At 47.1% G+C, this 16,741-nt stretch overlaps 1 protein-coding gene and 1 long non-coding RNA gene across 6 annotated transcripts; one reads left to right on the top strand and one right to left on the bottom strand.

Annotated features, from left to right (window-relative positions):
- The first annotated feature begins 4,754 nt into the window (after window positions 1–4,754).
- Window positions 4,755–15,393, top strand: LOC120692223. 5 transcript variants are annotated; one of them, XR_005682556.1, is made up of 5 exons: window positions 4,755–4,922; window positions 5,842–5,949; window positions 10,208–10,255; window positions 14,647–14,738; window positions 15,213–15,393. It is a non-coding gene; the product is annotated as an uncharacterized LOC120692223 (long non-coding RNA). The 5 variants fall into 5 exon arrangements; XR_005682541.1 differs by having other exon boundaries at window positions 4,757–5,619; XR_005682542.1 differs by lacking the exon at window positions 4,755–4,922 and adding an exon at window positions 4,929–5,619 and having other exon boundaries at window positions 5,803–5,949.
- LOC120692221 (zinc finger MYM-type protein 1-like) lies at window positions 10,411–13,510 on the bottom strand. The gene is made up of 4 exons (XM_039975469.1): window positions 13,363–13,510; window positions 12,267–13,180; window positions 10,701–12,174; window positions 10,411–10,620 (listed from the first exon to the last, which is right to left on the bottom strand). Exons 2-4 carry the CDS (start codon window positions 13,169–13,171, stop codon window positions 10,597–10,599), a joined length of 2,403 nt encoding a protein of 800 aa, XP_039831403.1. The 5' UTR covers window positions 13,172–13,180; window positions 13,363–13,510; the 3' UTR covers window positions 10,411–10,596.
- Window positions 15,394–16,741: the final 1,348 nt, after the last annotated feature.

Raw genomic sequence — 16,741 nt, 5'->3', positions numbered from 1 at the left:
TGTCAGGCCTCTGTGGGGCTCCCTGGGACCGCGCGTGCGCGGGCCCGGCTGGGTCCGGCGGACCAGGGAACAGCCGAACAGGCCTGGCGGCCTGGCGGGGCAGGGATCCCTCGGATCTTCTGCGCGTTGCTAGTGCTAGCTACTGGTAGGAGAGGAGCAGTAGCACGTACTGTACGTGACTAGGTGGTCACGGCATGTACTGATGTACCAGTCGCTACAGGCTGGTCCAACTTTTCCCTCACGCGCCCACTTGACTTTCTTAAATTTTCCATCCTCCACTTTAAACAAAATTTCATATACTCTACGGGAACTTTTTTATATTCTTTCTTAAGAGTATATGTATATACACGATAATTACTAAGGTGAGTAAGGTTTCCACCCAAATTTTTGGTTTGGTACGTTGTTTTAGTTTGCCTGTGTTATTGACAGGTGGGCCTTAGTCCATCTCATAACCAAGTCGGACCAATCCTCTCGGTCCACGACTCGATCACAGATCCCTATAAATTAACACATGGTCACTAATACGTATCTGATACGTATACCAACTTTATCTGTAGCAACGCACGGACATAATTACCCAGTATACGATAAAATGCGCAAATCAGACACGCCAGGGTATCAGTGGGCCATGCAGCTGGGCCCACGCCAGCGCCTTGCCTTTCTCGAAATGTAAACAGTACCCCGTGAGTCCGTGACGACATCAAGCACCGCACGCCGTGGCCGGAAGGGTCATGGTCAACTAGAGCGGCTATATATAAAGGCGCTAGGTGCGCTGGCCGCCCTGAAAGGCGACTCCGATCGTGCTCGTGCTGCTCTCGCCGGCCGGCGCGTTGCTTCGATTCGACAGCCATGGCTCGCGGGAGGCGATCCGACGACGGGGCCGGCGGCCGCCACACGCCGGCGAGACCCGTCCACGGCCGAGGACGCGCCGGCCTGCCATTCTCTCGGTCTCCTCTTCAGTTCTCCACACTGCTTTTTCCGCGACAAGATGGTCCGATCCGATCCGATCTTCTTCTTATCTCGCTTTTCGAGCCCTGAGTTCTGGTCCTCGCCATCCGATTCTGGCTGGCGCCCGACGTTAGATCTCGATTTCTTGAATTTGGGTTGACAGCAAATACTTCACTTTTTTTTTTGTCTTGCTGGATCCAGCTTTCGCTGAAGGACTAGGTGCCTTCTTGATTCTTTTCTTTCCTTTTCTTTTTTTGCTTCCTCCTCCGGCGGTGTCACTACTCACAATTCTCCTTTTGCCGGTGTGATGTTAATTTGCATCGTTTTATTGCTCGTTTAATTTTCTAGAGCCGCTCTCTTGACTCTTCGCGACGATAACAACCTTCTAGAAAAGCTCTTTCGGCCTTTGAGCAGTTGAGCGCTGTTTTTTCCTTGCCTCCCAATCCCACGAGGTGCCTCGGCTTCTTGCCCGGTAGTCCGTACTTGCATGTGACCTTTGCTCACTGATTTGTCTCGAAGGCTCCTGTAGCCCTATCCCCGTGCCCACCATGCATGTCGCTTCCCCGTTCTTGGCATAGCTTCACCACTGGCATCTGCTGAAGCACTACCAAAAGGTCATCTTCAAAAAGGTTTCACCACGATGAAGCCGCAAAACGGTTTACTTGCCTAGAAGCTAAAAATTGTGGTTTCTCAGGCCAGTCTCAGTGGGAGTGTCATCGACATAGGGATCTAGACTGGAATCTTAAGAACTGTGCCAATGCAAAGTTATAGTGATGACTCTCCTCTCATATTTCATGACACGCATTTCTTCTCTCTCCTCATACTATTGGTACATGTTATCAAATTTAATGTCCATGACACTCTTATAACTCTCCCACTAAGACTGGACTCATATATTCGTCCTCACCTACTTCTTCAATCTATATACACATACACACACATATACACACATATATATATATATATAAATATATATAAAGAAGCCACTTCGTTAGATATTTTTTTCCAAGCTTCTTGTGCACGAAAGAAGCCGATTCACCATAGAATCCGTAGCAGGAGTCAAGCCACGCTCTTAACAAAATAAATCAGACTTATCGTGCCGTCAATGAAACGACTGCATGCTTGACGTTGCTATTACCATCGCGCAGTCTACGCAGCGAATCCTGGCTCGAGAACCCAGCAAAAAGCTGACCAGTCTACACGCCGCTGCGACTGCTAGAGCCGGTAGGACCATGTTTGGTTTAGGCGTGAAAATATTTTCATGAGAGAGAAATTATGCGTTGACCACTAATTATGCGTATTAAATAAAGTCTAATTATAAAATTACCTCCACAACTATGGTACTGTAGCAGTTACTTTACTTAATGAGGCCTTTGACCGTACGATTAGAGGATGATTGGGTGTGGTTACTGTAGCATCACTGTAGCTAATCATGATGAAACTTGGCTCATTAGATTCGTCTCGAAAATTTACACCCATTCTTAAAAAGATTTTACAAATAGACTTCATTTATTACTACATGCGGGCATTCGTCTTTTTGTGAAATTTTGATGTAACCCTTAGCCAAACATGACCTAGAACGGATATGCCTCGTAATTATCAGAGTCACCATCGCCATCGCCGTCACTGTCCCGCGGTCCCACTGACTCGCCCACTGCTGCTACGGAAGAGGACAGACGGGACCTGTCGGGGCCCACGTCCTGCTACCATTCCAGCCAGAGAATCCCGGCCCCAGTGGCAGGATGGGCCCCTCTCTGGGGCGGCCACCAGCGTCCGCAATTGTCGCAGAGTGTCCCTGTCGGTGCGAGACGTGTCGACCCCCGCGGGGGCGCGCGCGCAGTGGGTTGGTGTGGTGTCTTTCGTCGCGACCGGCCACAGCCGGTGAACCCGGTCGTGCCAAACAGCGGGTCCTTTTCAGCCACGATGATGATGATGAAAATATCAAGCATTTATTAAGCTCAGATTTCCCGTGAGGATTGCGAATAGACCTGACACGTAAACCCGGGCCAGGTTGCATGTAGTAGTGCCAGTCCAGGCTCCGGAGACCCAAGTGTCAGTGACCAATTTCAATTCACAGAGATTTAGAGTATTGCTATTTACGAGCGTCACGAAATGAGAAGCACAAACAACAATTGTCCGAACTTGCAGTATTCTTGAGTAGTACTAACAGACAAGAATACCTTGCAAGTTCGTGTTCCTGTTTCAAGTGCACTTATTATTCAGAAGTTCAGTTCAATATGACATACTACTACTATACTAGTGGCCTTTAGGCCTTGTTTAGTTCCAAAAAAATTTCTATAGTACTCGTCATATCGAATTTTTAGACACATGAATGGAGCATTAAATGTGATTGAAAAAAATAACTAATTACACAGTCTAACTGATTAGCTCGAGACGAATCTTTTAAGCTTAATAATACATAATTAGATATTAATTGCTAAATAACAACGAAAGTACTACAATATCAAAACCCAAAAAAATTCATGAACTAAACAGAACCTAGTAAAATACGATCACCCAGTTATCTTGCATGTGGCAGGAAGCATTGAACAAGCATACAAGATGCCACGGTCGGGAAAATGTTCGCGAATATATAAAAAGTGCTTGCTCCTTCTGCTTTTGGGCGGATATCTTTTTTGTGCACACGTCTATGACATTTACAAAAATTACGCGAGATGTTAGTCCCCCACGGCATCTAACACAAAAAGCTTTCCAACGGACACCTCGACACATCAGTACAGCTACAGGGAAGAAAAAGGAGAAAATATCCTCACTTGCAGATCAGCTGATGATAAATCTTTCACGTTGTCTTCAGAAAGCTTCTTTCCCTACAAAAGGAAGGAGATGCACTGTATGCATTTCACGGCAAAGCTACATAAGCCCCCCATAAACTAGTGCCGCGATTGATAAGTGCAGATTGTTGCATATCGTCTTATGTTCTTGCTAACTCATGCAGAAAAGTCTAAGAATTTCAGAAGGGTAACAATATGATAAGAACTTTGGCGCAAGACCTGCAATGTTTACCGCTCCGTCCGTACTTGTTGAGGTTGAAAATGGCATTAAACCATTTAGATCCATCTCGTTTTTTTTTTCAAAACCCAAAATCCCATCAGTGCAATCTATAGGCCGTCCAGTTCTGGGCCAGGCCTAGTTGGTCACCGAAACTTAGGCCTGGGCCAGGTCAGAGTGCTGCTGGATTGGTGGCGAATGTGGGTTGACGGACAGGCGGATGACAATCCAAGGGTCGCACGGCATGGGCCGGGCCGAAGGATACAGGCCGCTCCAATTCCGAGCATTCTGGGTTGGTCAAATGCTATCCTACGACTGGTCGCGCTGGCGCACTAGCGCGCGTCCCCTCGTAAGCCCGGCCTCGGCCTTTCTGCACGTCGCGGCCCAACGTCCCACGCACCAGACCAGCCCACATTTTTGGCCCATGTGCCTGCGTGCGTAGCTGCATGTTCACGCCATCACCTGGTTTACTGGTAGGTTGAGGAAATGAACTTTATTTTGGTATGAAGCTTCTATAAAAAAATATTTTATCTCATTTATATTAGCTCCGTTTTGAAAACCAATTATACCAGTATATTCTACACGATGAGACGAATAAAACTAGACCCCCCTTGCATATGTTTTGATAATATTTTGCATTAGTAGTAACTTATGTATAAATTTAAGTTTGATATTTCTATATGTTAAAGACCCACCCTTCCTCGACACCTCATTGGGCCACGATAGCCAAAATAATTTCATCCGCGCGATTCCTATCCAATGGCCTGTGGCACAGCCTCACCGGTTGAAAAAAAAAATCCCTTCGCGAAGCATCCGACAGCACCAGGACTGTCCCTCCTCTGCTCGAGCTCCTAGTTGCGGCGGCTACCGTGGCGCTGCCACCAATCCCCACCGGCTGGCCTGCAGGAGCCGCCACGCCACCTCCTTCCGTCGCCGCTGGCCGCCGTCAAGATTTGTCGTCTCTAGTGAGTCTCCCTTCCGATTCATTGCCAACGCCTTCCCCTCGCCCTCCTCGGTTCCATTGGGCCAACACCCGGGGCTCCCGACGACCACCCCCGCCCGTCGCTACCGTCCTCTGTCGGGCCACCTCTAAACCGCCGCTCCAGCCGTACGATCCTTGGGTGAGCCTAGTCGCGCCACCATCTTCCTCACGCACGCGCTGGCCCAATCCCTGCTTGCTTGCCTGCCTCGCCACCACCACTACGGCCGAGCCGTGGCCGTGCTCCTTGGCCGCGCCTTGATCTGGTCAGGGGCCGCCTGACCCCCTGGGCCCGACCTCGACACCTCTTCTTCCACCGCCGCCTCCACCAGAGCGCCCAACGACGCCCAGGCGCCGCCTCCAGATAATCAATCGCTGGGCTGCCGCGGCCGTGCTCGTCACAACATGCGCCGCACCTGGTATGGCGACTCACTGGGCTGCTCAGCTTGTGCCGTCGCTCCTGAGTCTTCTCCAGTCACCCCCACAGCCTTATCCTTTCTTTTTTTTGCTTCTCTTCCTCTCGCTTCCTTTGCTGCTCCTCGCATCTCTGCCCGGTGAGCTCCTTGCTTCCCTACGACGCTTCCGCTTCGTCGCACGCTGCTCCACGCCCTCCTGCCCGGCGAGCTCCTACCACCCTACGGCTTCCTTTGCACGCACGCTGGTCCCCTTCTTCCCTTCGTACGGTACGTTTGCTTCCTTCCCCTTCCTTCCTAGATCCATCCGTATCTATTTGTGCTTCTTCTCTCACAGGCGCTATGAAATCTGCTATCTGTATTGCTCACTTAATTATGTTCCATGAATTGGTATCTTGGAGTGTAGGTTAATATATTTTTCTAGACTAATGAGCAATTAGTTTGACGCTGCAGCCTTCTGCGGCTGAAAACTTTCTTACTTGGGTTTTGCAGGCTGCAATTACTAATTTTAAGGTCACTTCTAGGTGCAAGGTAAAGGATCCGTTGGTTCTATGTGCTGCTAAGTAGGATGTGAAGTTGTTGCCGCATCATGTTGCAAGTGTAGGTTTTGTTCCTCAGCTTCAGAATTTGTGTTTTTTTCCGTGTTTTACTTTAATGCATGGTATTTGTGTATTGACTAGAGAGCTATTGATAGCAGGTAGCTTCTTTCATTTTTCTCATTCTAGCTAGCTGTCCTTTCTTCCAATACATGTTCTAGCTAGCTGCAGGTCTGTGTGAATGTGAAATTGCAGGTTGTAACATCCCGAAAATTACCTAAAATAAATCGTGCGCTAAAATTTTGTTTCTCGTCGTTGAGCTCGATCTCTCCTTAAAACCCTAACCCCAGTTTTCCGGAACCTCCCTGTTCCGATCTTCCGATTCCCGAACAACTTGTCCCGACACCCGTATCCAGCACCCTGATTTTCCCTCTCGTCCCGCGCATCGCGCTCACGCACGCCCAGGCGCCGCGCGTGGCCGACCGGGCGCCGCGATCACGGCGCGAATCCCGCCCTTTCTCTCTCTTTCCATTTCCCTCTCTCTCTCCTTTTTCTTTTTCCCATTTTCTTTTCTTTTCCTTTTCCCTCTCCTTCCCTCTCCCTCTCTCTTCTTCCTTTCTTCTCTGCCGCGCGCGTGAACCGGCCGTCCTGCCCCCTGCTCCACCCGGCCGCGCCCTCCACCGGGAAACGCCACCTTGGACCCCGCTCCGGCCACGCAGCACGCCGGCCCGGCCCTGTTCCCCCTCCGCGCGCGCGCCGCCCTACAGCTGCTTGGCGCTCACCGACCCGCGCCCCGGCCGCCCGCTGCTCGCCGCGAACACCGCCCCCGGGCCGTGCCCACGCGAACGCCTGTGCGCGTGCACGCCCCCGGGACCCCGCTCTCGCCTGCGCCCTGCTGCACCCGAGCCGCTCCAGCGCCGCCGCAACGTCGTGCGCACGCGCACGCGCACGCACGCGGACGCGCCGCCAGCCCGTGCGCGTCACGCCACGGCCGACCGCCGTTGACGCTGCACAGCAGCGTCGACCGCGGCACAGAGCCGCCTGCAGCGGTCGCCGCCTGGCCGTGGTGTCACTTCGCCTCGCCGCTCCGTTTCCGCGCCCCGTTGACGCCCCACCAGTGCCCCCCCCCCCCCGCGCCGTGCCGTCGCATCACAATGGTGAGCCTCGCCGCGCCATTAACGCCGCCGACAAGCCTGCCCCGCCGGCCACCACCCTGCTCCCACCGCCACCGCCTTGGCCGCCTATAAAGGGGGCCAAGGAGCACCCCCGGCGCTCCCACGAACCGCAGTGCCACCGCCCACCGCCCCTTTGCCCTCCTAGCGCCGCCGGTAGCGCAGAGCCGCCCCCTCACTCCTTCCTAGCCCGAGCCAAGGTGGGTAAACCAACCCCCGCACCACCCTCTCCCTTTTACCCCACCGACACCCGCCTCTGGCCGCCCCTACCGCGCCGCCCACGGCCACCGCCGACCCACCACGGCCATGGCCGCCGCACTTCCCCCACGGGCCCCCTCCTCTGAAATTGGGGAGGGGAATCAAACCCCAGTGTCACCCTCCCCCTCTCCCCCTCTACTCTGGCCGTTCCCGAGGGCCAGGGCCGCCGGTTGAGCGCCGCCGACGCCCCCTGACGGCCTCCCCTGTCTCCCAGCGTGGAGGGAGGAGGAAGAAGGGGCACATTTGCCCCTAGGCCCTCCCCTTCCCTCCTAATTGTTTAAGAATCCTTCCACATTTAGGGCCTTTTGCACATAAAGCCCTATCCTTTATTATATTTCCAAAACAAACCCCCCCGCCTTATAAACTTAATTACAAATAAAACCCTGACCTTTTTTTTAATTAACCCAAGAAACTTTTAAAATATAAACCAAGCCCCTGCCTACTTAATCTTAATTACAATTAGGTCCCTAGACCCCTGTTTAGGGCCTAAACGCTCCCCTGACCTATCATTTTATGTGCCTAACGACCCCGGTTTAACCTAAAATTTTACCCCGCCTCTCCTAACTCAGTTTTGGCCATACCATTCAGAAACCATCCAAAAATAATACTCTATGCTCTATATTTCATGTGTTCCCGTTTCGAGCTCGACGACAAATCTTTGTTTTGATTGTATGTTTGTTTGTGTGCGCTGTAGACCACGGAGTGAACGAAGGAGAACCCGTTGACGAGCAGTGCTGTGAGCAGGTGAACGAGGACCCGTTCCGCGACCCCGAGCCCGAAGGACAGGACTTCCCCGAAGGCTTTGAAGACGGCAAGTTCAATCCCATCCTTTGACGCATGTTTCTGTCCTAGTTTTATAAACACAACCCAATGGCCTGTTTTATAAATTGCATATGTTTTGCTTGCATGAAAACACGGTTGGATAGCCACCCCTTGATTTGTGATGACCATTCCTTGACCACCTAGATTAATGTCTGATTTTGCTTGGACGTTAATCGATATTAGAACGCTCAGGACTTTACTCATAATATGCTTTATTTTATAAAGAAAATGTGTGCGCATGGGAAGGGATAAAATGTGGATTTTCGAAAGATGAGTATGGACGGGATGGACGGCATTTCTGTGTGAATTGCCGATTGGTGTGCTTATGCCTGTGTGGCAGGGCAAAGAAGGGAGTTATCCATCTTGTCGCGTTTAAGGACCGAGTTGGTGTGTCATCTCACCTAACTCCACTATCGTGCAAACCACTCGACCGTTGTATGGGCAACGGCGTAGCATAAATCCCACTAGTTGGTGTGATAGCCATCAGGAGAGCTGAGAGCAACGGGTGACTAAGGAAAAGGGATAAGCCCCGAGTGACTTATGCCCGGTTATACCTGAGTGAACGGTCAATGACCCCTTGGTGCATCCCGTGATGGCTAGTCAGGCTTAGCTATGGTGGGTAATGGCTATGTTGGGATCTACACCGACACGACGGTGTTCGAGTTGTGGTATCCTACTTGTGGGTAAAGTTGCACACCTCTGCAGAGTTAAGAATCTATTCGAATAGTCCGTGCCCACGGTATTGGGCGAGTTACGGTGTGGTCACATAACTAGTGTTTCTTGGGATGGGCTGGTGTGAGTTGTTTTGGAATTGTGTCCGGCAGTTGTGCCGTGTGCTACGACGGACGGGGAGTCCGGTAGCAGTTTAAAATTTGAAACTCCGTGTTACTCCAGAAACTGATTTTCAAAAAGGCTTTCCTTAAAATAAACCCCTGCATAAAATATTGTTTTCTGTAAATTAAACCATAACCTTATCCTTGTTTTACCTATGCATATTATTCTGATATAACCCCCCTCCGTGGGTGTGATTGGACTTGCTGAGTACGCTTGTACTCACCCCACTCTTACTTTTTACAGAAGAAGATCCAGATTTCGTGCCAGACGACGCCGAGTAGGGTTATCGTTCTACACCCAACCTTGCCTGTGGAACCGGCCCTGTCGAGATGCCTCCGCTGTCGCAGTACTCTGAGCCCGTGGTAGACCCCATGTGGTTTGCGGTCTGGTGTTATGTCGTAGCTTGGTTAGTTATCATCATTATCTGTATCGAGTGTCCTCCAAGGTTTGTACGGTTTTGAACCATCTGATGTAATAAATGTGGCATCAGCCTCCTGGGACTGATGCTTTGTATCACATTTAAGTTCTCTCTTATGAGGGGACGCTTCACAGGTACAGGTAACTCACACTGTATTGTATGACTTATGTTAAGAAGACCTGTTAGTTTAGAGATTAGCTTGCTATTTACTCTCAAGGGTTGGAGTCCTGTGTGTGATTGATTCTACTTCACATAAACATATCACATTATGTTCAGTTAATGACTTCTTTGGTACTATGAAACAGATATAGCTTGCCACTGTAAATGCTGCTTGTGCTTCATTCTTCTATAGCTGATGCTGATATAAATGCTCTCCTAGCTACATACTCTTGCATATTTTTGCTGGCAGTTTTTGCAATGTGCTTGTGATGTTGTCTTCCAGAGTTGATTCTGAAAGCTCCGATTTTTAACACTTAAATGAGAGAACAGGATAAACTTTGAAGCTTTGGAGAAGGGGTCGATTAGTTCTCAACCTTTTCCCCTAAATTGTTCTATTGGTTTGACTATTTCAATGACTGAATGATAATTTTCATGGACTGAACCACTGTCCGGAACTTAGAATCATGATAGGCACCATTATAGCTTAATGGCTGATAGTTGCATGTAGAACTATTTGTACTAAAAATTTAGGTTAATGTGGCTGGCACCATCTGTATTTTGGATCCTTAACCAGTGACACAATAATCTATTAAATATATTTATTTCTTTAAATTGTTCGTATATTGGTAATTTTCTAACAAAATTTATTTTCAATGTAGCCCGGTCACTTTCAGGGCAATTCTTATGACATAGTATTTGCTTTCCAGGTATATTTACTACCTTTTACCTATTTAGCGATTTAAGTTCTTATATATATGTACTTAATCTACCTTTTGATTTAGTTTTTATGCTTTGCTACGGACAATATGTCAGTGGATCAATTAGTGATGAGCAGGGGCGAAACCAGGACAAAATGATAGGGGGGGGGCTGAAGCCAACTGCCAGCATACAATCTAGACCAATACTAGAACGACATGTTCATGAAAACATAGATAAGTACATTACGAGAAGTAGCAAAAGACGAATATGCAGTTTTGCCCATTAAAAAACATGAAACCAAAACATAATGAGGCGGAGGCGTGCTGACAATGACACCCGTTATTCTTCTTCAATCTTCCCCATGAGGAGCAATCTACACAAGACAAAATAAATAAGTGAATGGGCAAATAATAATGTCAAGAAATTATGAAATTCAAATAGATTTAAGCATACCACTAAATTGTCTTTAGGCACAAGCCTACGACGTTTTTTCATATCTTCAAACCGATGTATGATTTTGTCACTACTAATGCTTCTAAATATCTCCTTCTCAACATAGCATATCATCAAATCATTGAGCCATTCATCTCCTATTTTTCTGCGCAAATCCGTCTTTAAAAGAGACATAGCTGAAAAAACCCTCTCAACCGAAGCTGTTGCCACTGGAAGTATCAATGTGAGCTCAACGAGCCGATAAACTAATGGGTAAGAGGTATTCATGGTTGTCTTGACCATAATTTCAGCAACCTTTGAAAGTTCTGTGCACCCAAGAAACTCTCTATTTCTTTTAGCACGTTGGTGGAATGCTTTAAGTTGACTTGGCAACACCGCAAGATGTCCGACATCAAAATCTTCAGCATATATTTCAGCAAGTTTCACAAGCTTATCCACATCAAAATTAGAGAAGGAGTTCCTTGGATTAAGTGAAGCCATGCATACTAACAACTCTGAACTAGCTTCACTAAATCGATGATTCATCTCAGTCAAAATGGCATCAATGGCAGCAAGAAAAATCTCAACATGGTAGAAATGCATGTTTGTTACCTTTTGCCTTCTACGTACAGATGTCCCTCTAGCATTTACCTCCTTATCCATATCTGGCACTTCAATCTCATTTTTATCACAGAATGACTTCACTCTTCTGAATAACGGCTCCCATCCATTGTCCCTCATATCCTGCAAGGTCTCTTTCACACTCATGATAGAATGCATTGCCTCGACAATATCTTGATCCTTTCTTTGCAAAGCACGTGACAAAGTATCTGTGGTGCTCAATATTTCAATCATCAAATGCATGATGAACACAAAATCAAAGCTTTCCATTTTACTAATCAGACCAAAAGCACCACCAGTACATGTAGGTTTAATGGAATCTTTTTTCACAATCTCAAGCACCTCCAATATAGCTTCCCACATAACCAAAATACGAAGCAATGTTTTAAGATGGGAGCCCCATCTAGTATCTCCAGGCCTAGCAAGGCTACTTTCTTGGTTTAAACCTCTTCCAGTGGCAATCTCACAATTCTCTAATTTTTCTAACAAACTATCATGGTGTTTTGCAAGCAAGATATCCTTTCTCATACAAGATGCACCCACAGTATTGATTATCAAAGGGACATAGTTAAAAAAATCTGCAATAGCTGGAGTAGAAGTTGAAACGGCGACAACCACTAATTGCAATTGATGGGCAAAACAATGCACATAGAAGGCATAAGGATTTTGATCACGAACCAATTTCTGCACGCCATTAAATTCACCTCTCATATTGGAAGCTCCATCATAACCCTGTCCACGAATCATATTCATGCTTAACTTGTGGCTAGAAATCATACCGACCAAAGCTTCTTTCAATGCAATAGATGTACATTTATCAATATGTTTAAGTCCAAGAAATCTCTCTAGCACCTTTCCTTCATCATTCACAAACCTACACATCAAGTTATATGTTAGCAACTTAGCATGAATATAAAATTATACAATGGAAAGGAAACAATGCAGAGTCTCTAGTAGATTACAAACCTCAGAACCATAGCCATTTGCTCCTTTATAGATACATCTCGAGACTCATCAATAAGCACCGAGAATCGCCTGCCATGAATCTCATCCATAATCACTGATGTGACTTCTTCTGCACAAGCTTTTGTAAGATCCTTCTGAATAAAAGGAGACAACATCTGGCAATTTTTAGAGCCTTTATAATATGCATCCTTAACCACTTCGACCTTGTCTTTGTACCAGTCAATCATCTCTCTGAATGTTCCCTTGTTGAGCGAAGTAGAGGACTCATCGTGTCCACGGAAAGCATCACCTTGCTGTATGAGGAACCTTGCAACATCTAAAGAAGATGACAAGCGAGTTTTGTATCGATTATCTTCCTCCTTACTTTGCTTTTCAAATTTCCGAGTGACACTTGTTCTTTGATTCATAAAATCATCGCACTTCAGCCTTGCATTACAATGAGAATGTGAAGCACCATGTTTATCAAATTTTTCCAAAGCCTTCTTCCATTTGTCTATACCGACCTTTGCAAAGACACTGCTCCCCCATTTATCGGGCTTTCCTGGCTCAAAGAAAAGATAACAATAAAAACAAAATGCTGCATCCTTTGACTCACTATACTCCAGCCAATCATAAGTCCCAAACCAATGCTGCTGAAAAGATCTCCATTCACCACTTTTCCATGAGCGAGGAAATGTAAAGCCAACTGGTTGTTGAGTTGGACCCCTCAAAGCATATGCCCTCTTATCTTGATCTCTAATCTCAAACGAATACTCATCAATTGGCTTGCGCAATCCAGGGTCACTAATGATATCTGATGCACAAAATTCTACTCTGCGGTTTTTTGGGGGCCTTGCATTAGTTTCTGGAGGAGTAGGAGTACTGCTACTGCTTGAATAATAGGTGAACAATGTTCTCTTCGACATCTTGCAATTCTACAAAATATTAATAAACATTGATGAAGCAGTTGCCACCGGAAGTATCAATGTTCTCTTCAACATATTGCAACTCTATGAGACTACAAATTATTGACAAGACTACAATTCTACAAATTATTGACAAATTACAAGATATATGAAATTGGGATCAGAAATTTAACCAGTTCAATAATCCATACCGTTCTGAGCTGCTGGCGTTCTCCGGCCGTGCACCTGAGCGGACTTCGTCGCGCTCGGCTGCCCGCGGCCACGCCGGCCCGTCGCCCGCGCGGCGGCCTCGCCGCCTCCTCCGTGGATCAGGACCGCGGAACGCGGGTCCAGGGCTCTGAGCGGCTGGCGTCGCGGGCTCGCGGCGGCGCGGGGCGGACTCCGGCGCGCCCGGCCGCCCGCAGCACGCGCGGCCTCGCTGCCACGCCGGCACGCCGCTTCCTCACGTACTCCGTCTCCGTGGACCGCGACCGGCGGACCGCAGCCGCGGGTCCGGGCGGCGGCGCGGGCAGGGCGCAGCGCAGATGCGCCGTGCGCGCTGTGCGGAGCGCAGAGCGAGACCCTGCCGGCTGCCGCGGTGTTGCCCCCGGCCGTAGCTCTCCCACCAGCGACCGCCGCCGTGAGCCGTCCGCTCGTCCACCGCCGGGCGCCGCCGCCGCCGGACGCGAGCAGAGCAACCCGACCGAGCTGGGAGCTGCTGCGTGCCTCGGTTCCTGCTAGGGATTTGGAATTTTGGATGGCACTGGCCGCACTGCGATTGGGGAACTACTGGAGTGTGGCCTTGTGAGTGGGCTTTTGGGCCGTTCCTGCGTGTGGCCTTGTGAGTGGGCTTGCGGGTGGCCTTTTGGGCCGTTCCAAAAATTTGGTGTTGTGCTGGGCTGTTCACTTGCCAGTTGGCCCAACGTCGCGAGCACATCGTCTTCTACCTCCAGCAAGCTCTCCAGCCCCCCCATTGTTCATCCATGGAGTCTAAAAATTAGAGGGGGGGGCTGAGGGGGGGATCCATGGGCTCCCAAGCAGTAGGGGGGCTCGAGCCCCTCTAGCCCCCCTGTAGATCCGCCACTGGTGATGAGCAAAGAAAGAATGTGCTCCGCAATTCATGTGTTTGTTGTGAAGCAATGAAAAATATTTTATTACATCAGTCTGCGTCATTTACATAGATTAACTATTCTTAATCAATATTCCTTTGTGCTTTATGTGCCAAAGTTCTTCAACTCCTGCTGAAGACCCACTAAAACTTGATGAATGCCACCTTTCTGGGAAGTATATTTTAGAATTGCTAAAGATAGACTTCAAGCCTAGGGACATTATCACCAATAAGTCATTGCGGAATGCAATGGTTATTGTCATGGCTCTTGGTGGGTCAACTAATGAGTTGGTTGTTGCCTAATTGTATCACATGTGCTTATTTTATTAGTACGCCAAACCTTATTTGTTACTCATTATGATCTTAAGATTACATTTCAACTATGTAGATGCATTTATGCAAATGAAAAAAGGCTGATTAACTTGCCACTGAAGCTGAGGGGAAAAATAATTTGATTCCAGCTACAACATCTCCATCATGGTAAGGTCCTTTTGCTCCTAGCGTTCACTTGACTACGTTGCATATTAGAGTATTATATGTTTCTGATTGTTTTTTATTTTATGAAATTTCTATATAGTTCATCCTGCTGTGTGTCAATTCATTTATCATATCTTCTAATCTGAACATACAATGTCTAGGATTAGTTTTACTCAAATTTAAGCAATACTTATACTGTGGAGTTATATTATTATCTATTTAAATACTTAAAAGTTCTAAAAAGATCCCATCATATAGTAATAATGTAGAACAAGAATGAACTCTTTTTATTTTTTGGCGATCAAGAACTAGAGTGAACTTAAAGCCAATCAAAAAGGCATCTCAATGCTGGTTCAGGTTATGAATCTATATAAATATTCCCTCTTCAGCGATTGTAGTATCCTATAAATAAATGTTATAATATCGTGTGAAGTTGCAAACTTTGGTTGCTTTAATAGATTAATTTTTTTGGCGCAGGAAACAGAACCGGAGGACTACTTCCCGTGCAAACAAGCAAACTCAATACACTTAATCTTGTCTTTTAGGAATTAACGTCATATACCCATATGTATCCATCTTCCAATAAGAAATGGAAACTTTATGCTCCGAACTTAACAGCACAATTACTTCGCTATTGGGATAAATTTTATTTCGCTAGCGCTGGGCGTGCAAGGGCGCGCGCAAAGTACTCGTTATTGAATAAGTTGCCACGAAACGGAAGGGTTAATACACACAAATTGTCATACGAATAAGATATAAATTGTGTGACAACTTATGTATATTATGAATTTTATTTGTGACAACTTATGTATATTATAAATTTTATCTGTGACAATTTATATATATTATAAAATTATTTGTGACAACTTATGTTCATTATAAATTTTGTTTTTTGGCAACTTTGTTATTAAATTTATAAATATTTTTTGTGGCAACTTTTATCTTATATGTGTGGCAACTTCTATCTTATATGTGTGACAATTTATATTTTATAAGTGTGACAACTCCTTCAATAATATCATATTTAAATTTTCACATAAGTTGCTACTAGGTGAAAACGTTTTTAAAATATATGCAACTGAGATCTAGTTTTGTCCGTCTTGTCACGTAGAACACAATAGTGCTATCGGTATTCAAAATAACTATCATACCGATGAGATAAAATATTTTCTATAAACAGGTTGCATGTTGAAAAAGCCTCCCACTGCATGCTGTACGGGTGGGTAGAATAGAGAGACACATATAGCTGAAAAAGACATGTGGAGGCGGACCGTGACCGTATAAAATGCTAAAATTGGAGAGAAAAAAAAGTGAGGTCGCGCGATCGCCATCTGCGCGACCCGTCGCGCGATATCCCAGTCCGTCCACAATCACCGTTAGCGCCCGGCGACCGTCCGGCGGGGCATGACCGTCCGGCGGGGCATGACCGCGTGAGCTCATGGGGCCATCACGCCGAGCGTCACTGCGTCAGCAACTCCGATGAAGCTGCGCCGGGTCAAGAAGGAGCTTTTTTGTCGGACGCGCCCGTCCGTTCTCCTCCGTCTCCGGAAGCTTGTGCGCGACGTGTAGCATTAGCTTCGACCGGCGAGCGCCCCTCACCCCTGATCAGATCGGCACCAGCGCCGCCTGTCCTAGCCAGGGTTAAATAAACCGACCGGTCTGGTCAAACCGGCGCGGTCTGGTAGCGGTTTACCGGACCAGTTTGATCGAAAACCGGTCAAATTCAAAATCAAATTCAAAATCGCATGTTCAATCGGTTCCGACCGATTTGACTGGTAACCGGTAGGTTTAACTGGTAATCGGCCAAATTCAAATTTTTTCTTTTTTGATTTAAATTCAAATGCCCGCAAAGTATACTAAATAAATGTTTGTATAACATATTTTAGCCTAAATTAACCCTCCAACCCTCTTTTGTACTACTTTTACATTGTATTTGTATATTTTTGTATGCACGCTTTTTTTTGTTTAACTTCAAATCCCCGCAAACTATACTAAATGAACGAATT

Source organism: Panicum virgatum, chromosome 2K (assembly GCF_016808335.1).
Source record: "Panicum virgatum strain AP13 chromosome 2K, P.virgatum_v5, whole genome shotgun sequence".
NCBI lineage: Eukaryota > Viridiplantae > Streptophyta > Magnoliopsida > Poales > Poaceae > Panicum > Panicum virgatum.
Note: the sequence above shows the minus strand (reverse complement) of the source record. Positions and strands in the feature narration are given on the sequence as shown.

Excerpts from the sequence above, each read along its gene's own strand:
- LOC120692221 (XM_039975469.1), bottom strand. The coding sequence starts at position 13,171 with ATGTCGAAGAGAACATTGTTCACCTATTATTCAAGCAGTAGCAGTACT. Across the intron at positions 12,175-12,266 it reads CAAATGGCTATGGTTCTGAG|GTTTGTGAATGATGAAGGAA; the intron begins GTTTGTAATCTA and ends CTTGATGTGTAG. Across the intron at positions 10,621-10,700 it reads TGCCTAAAGACAATTTAGTG|ATTGCTCCTCATGGGGAAGA; the intron begins GTATGCTTAAAT and ends TGTCTTGTGTAG.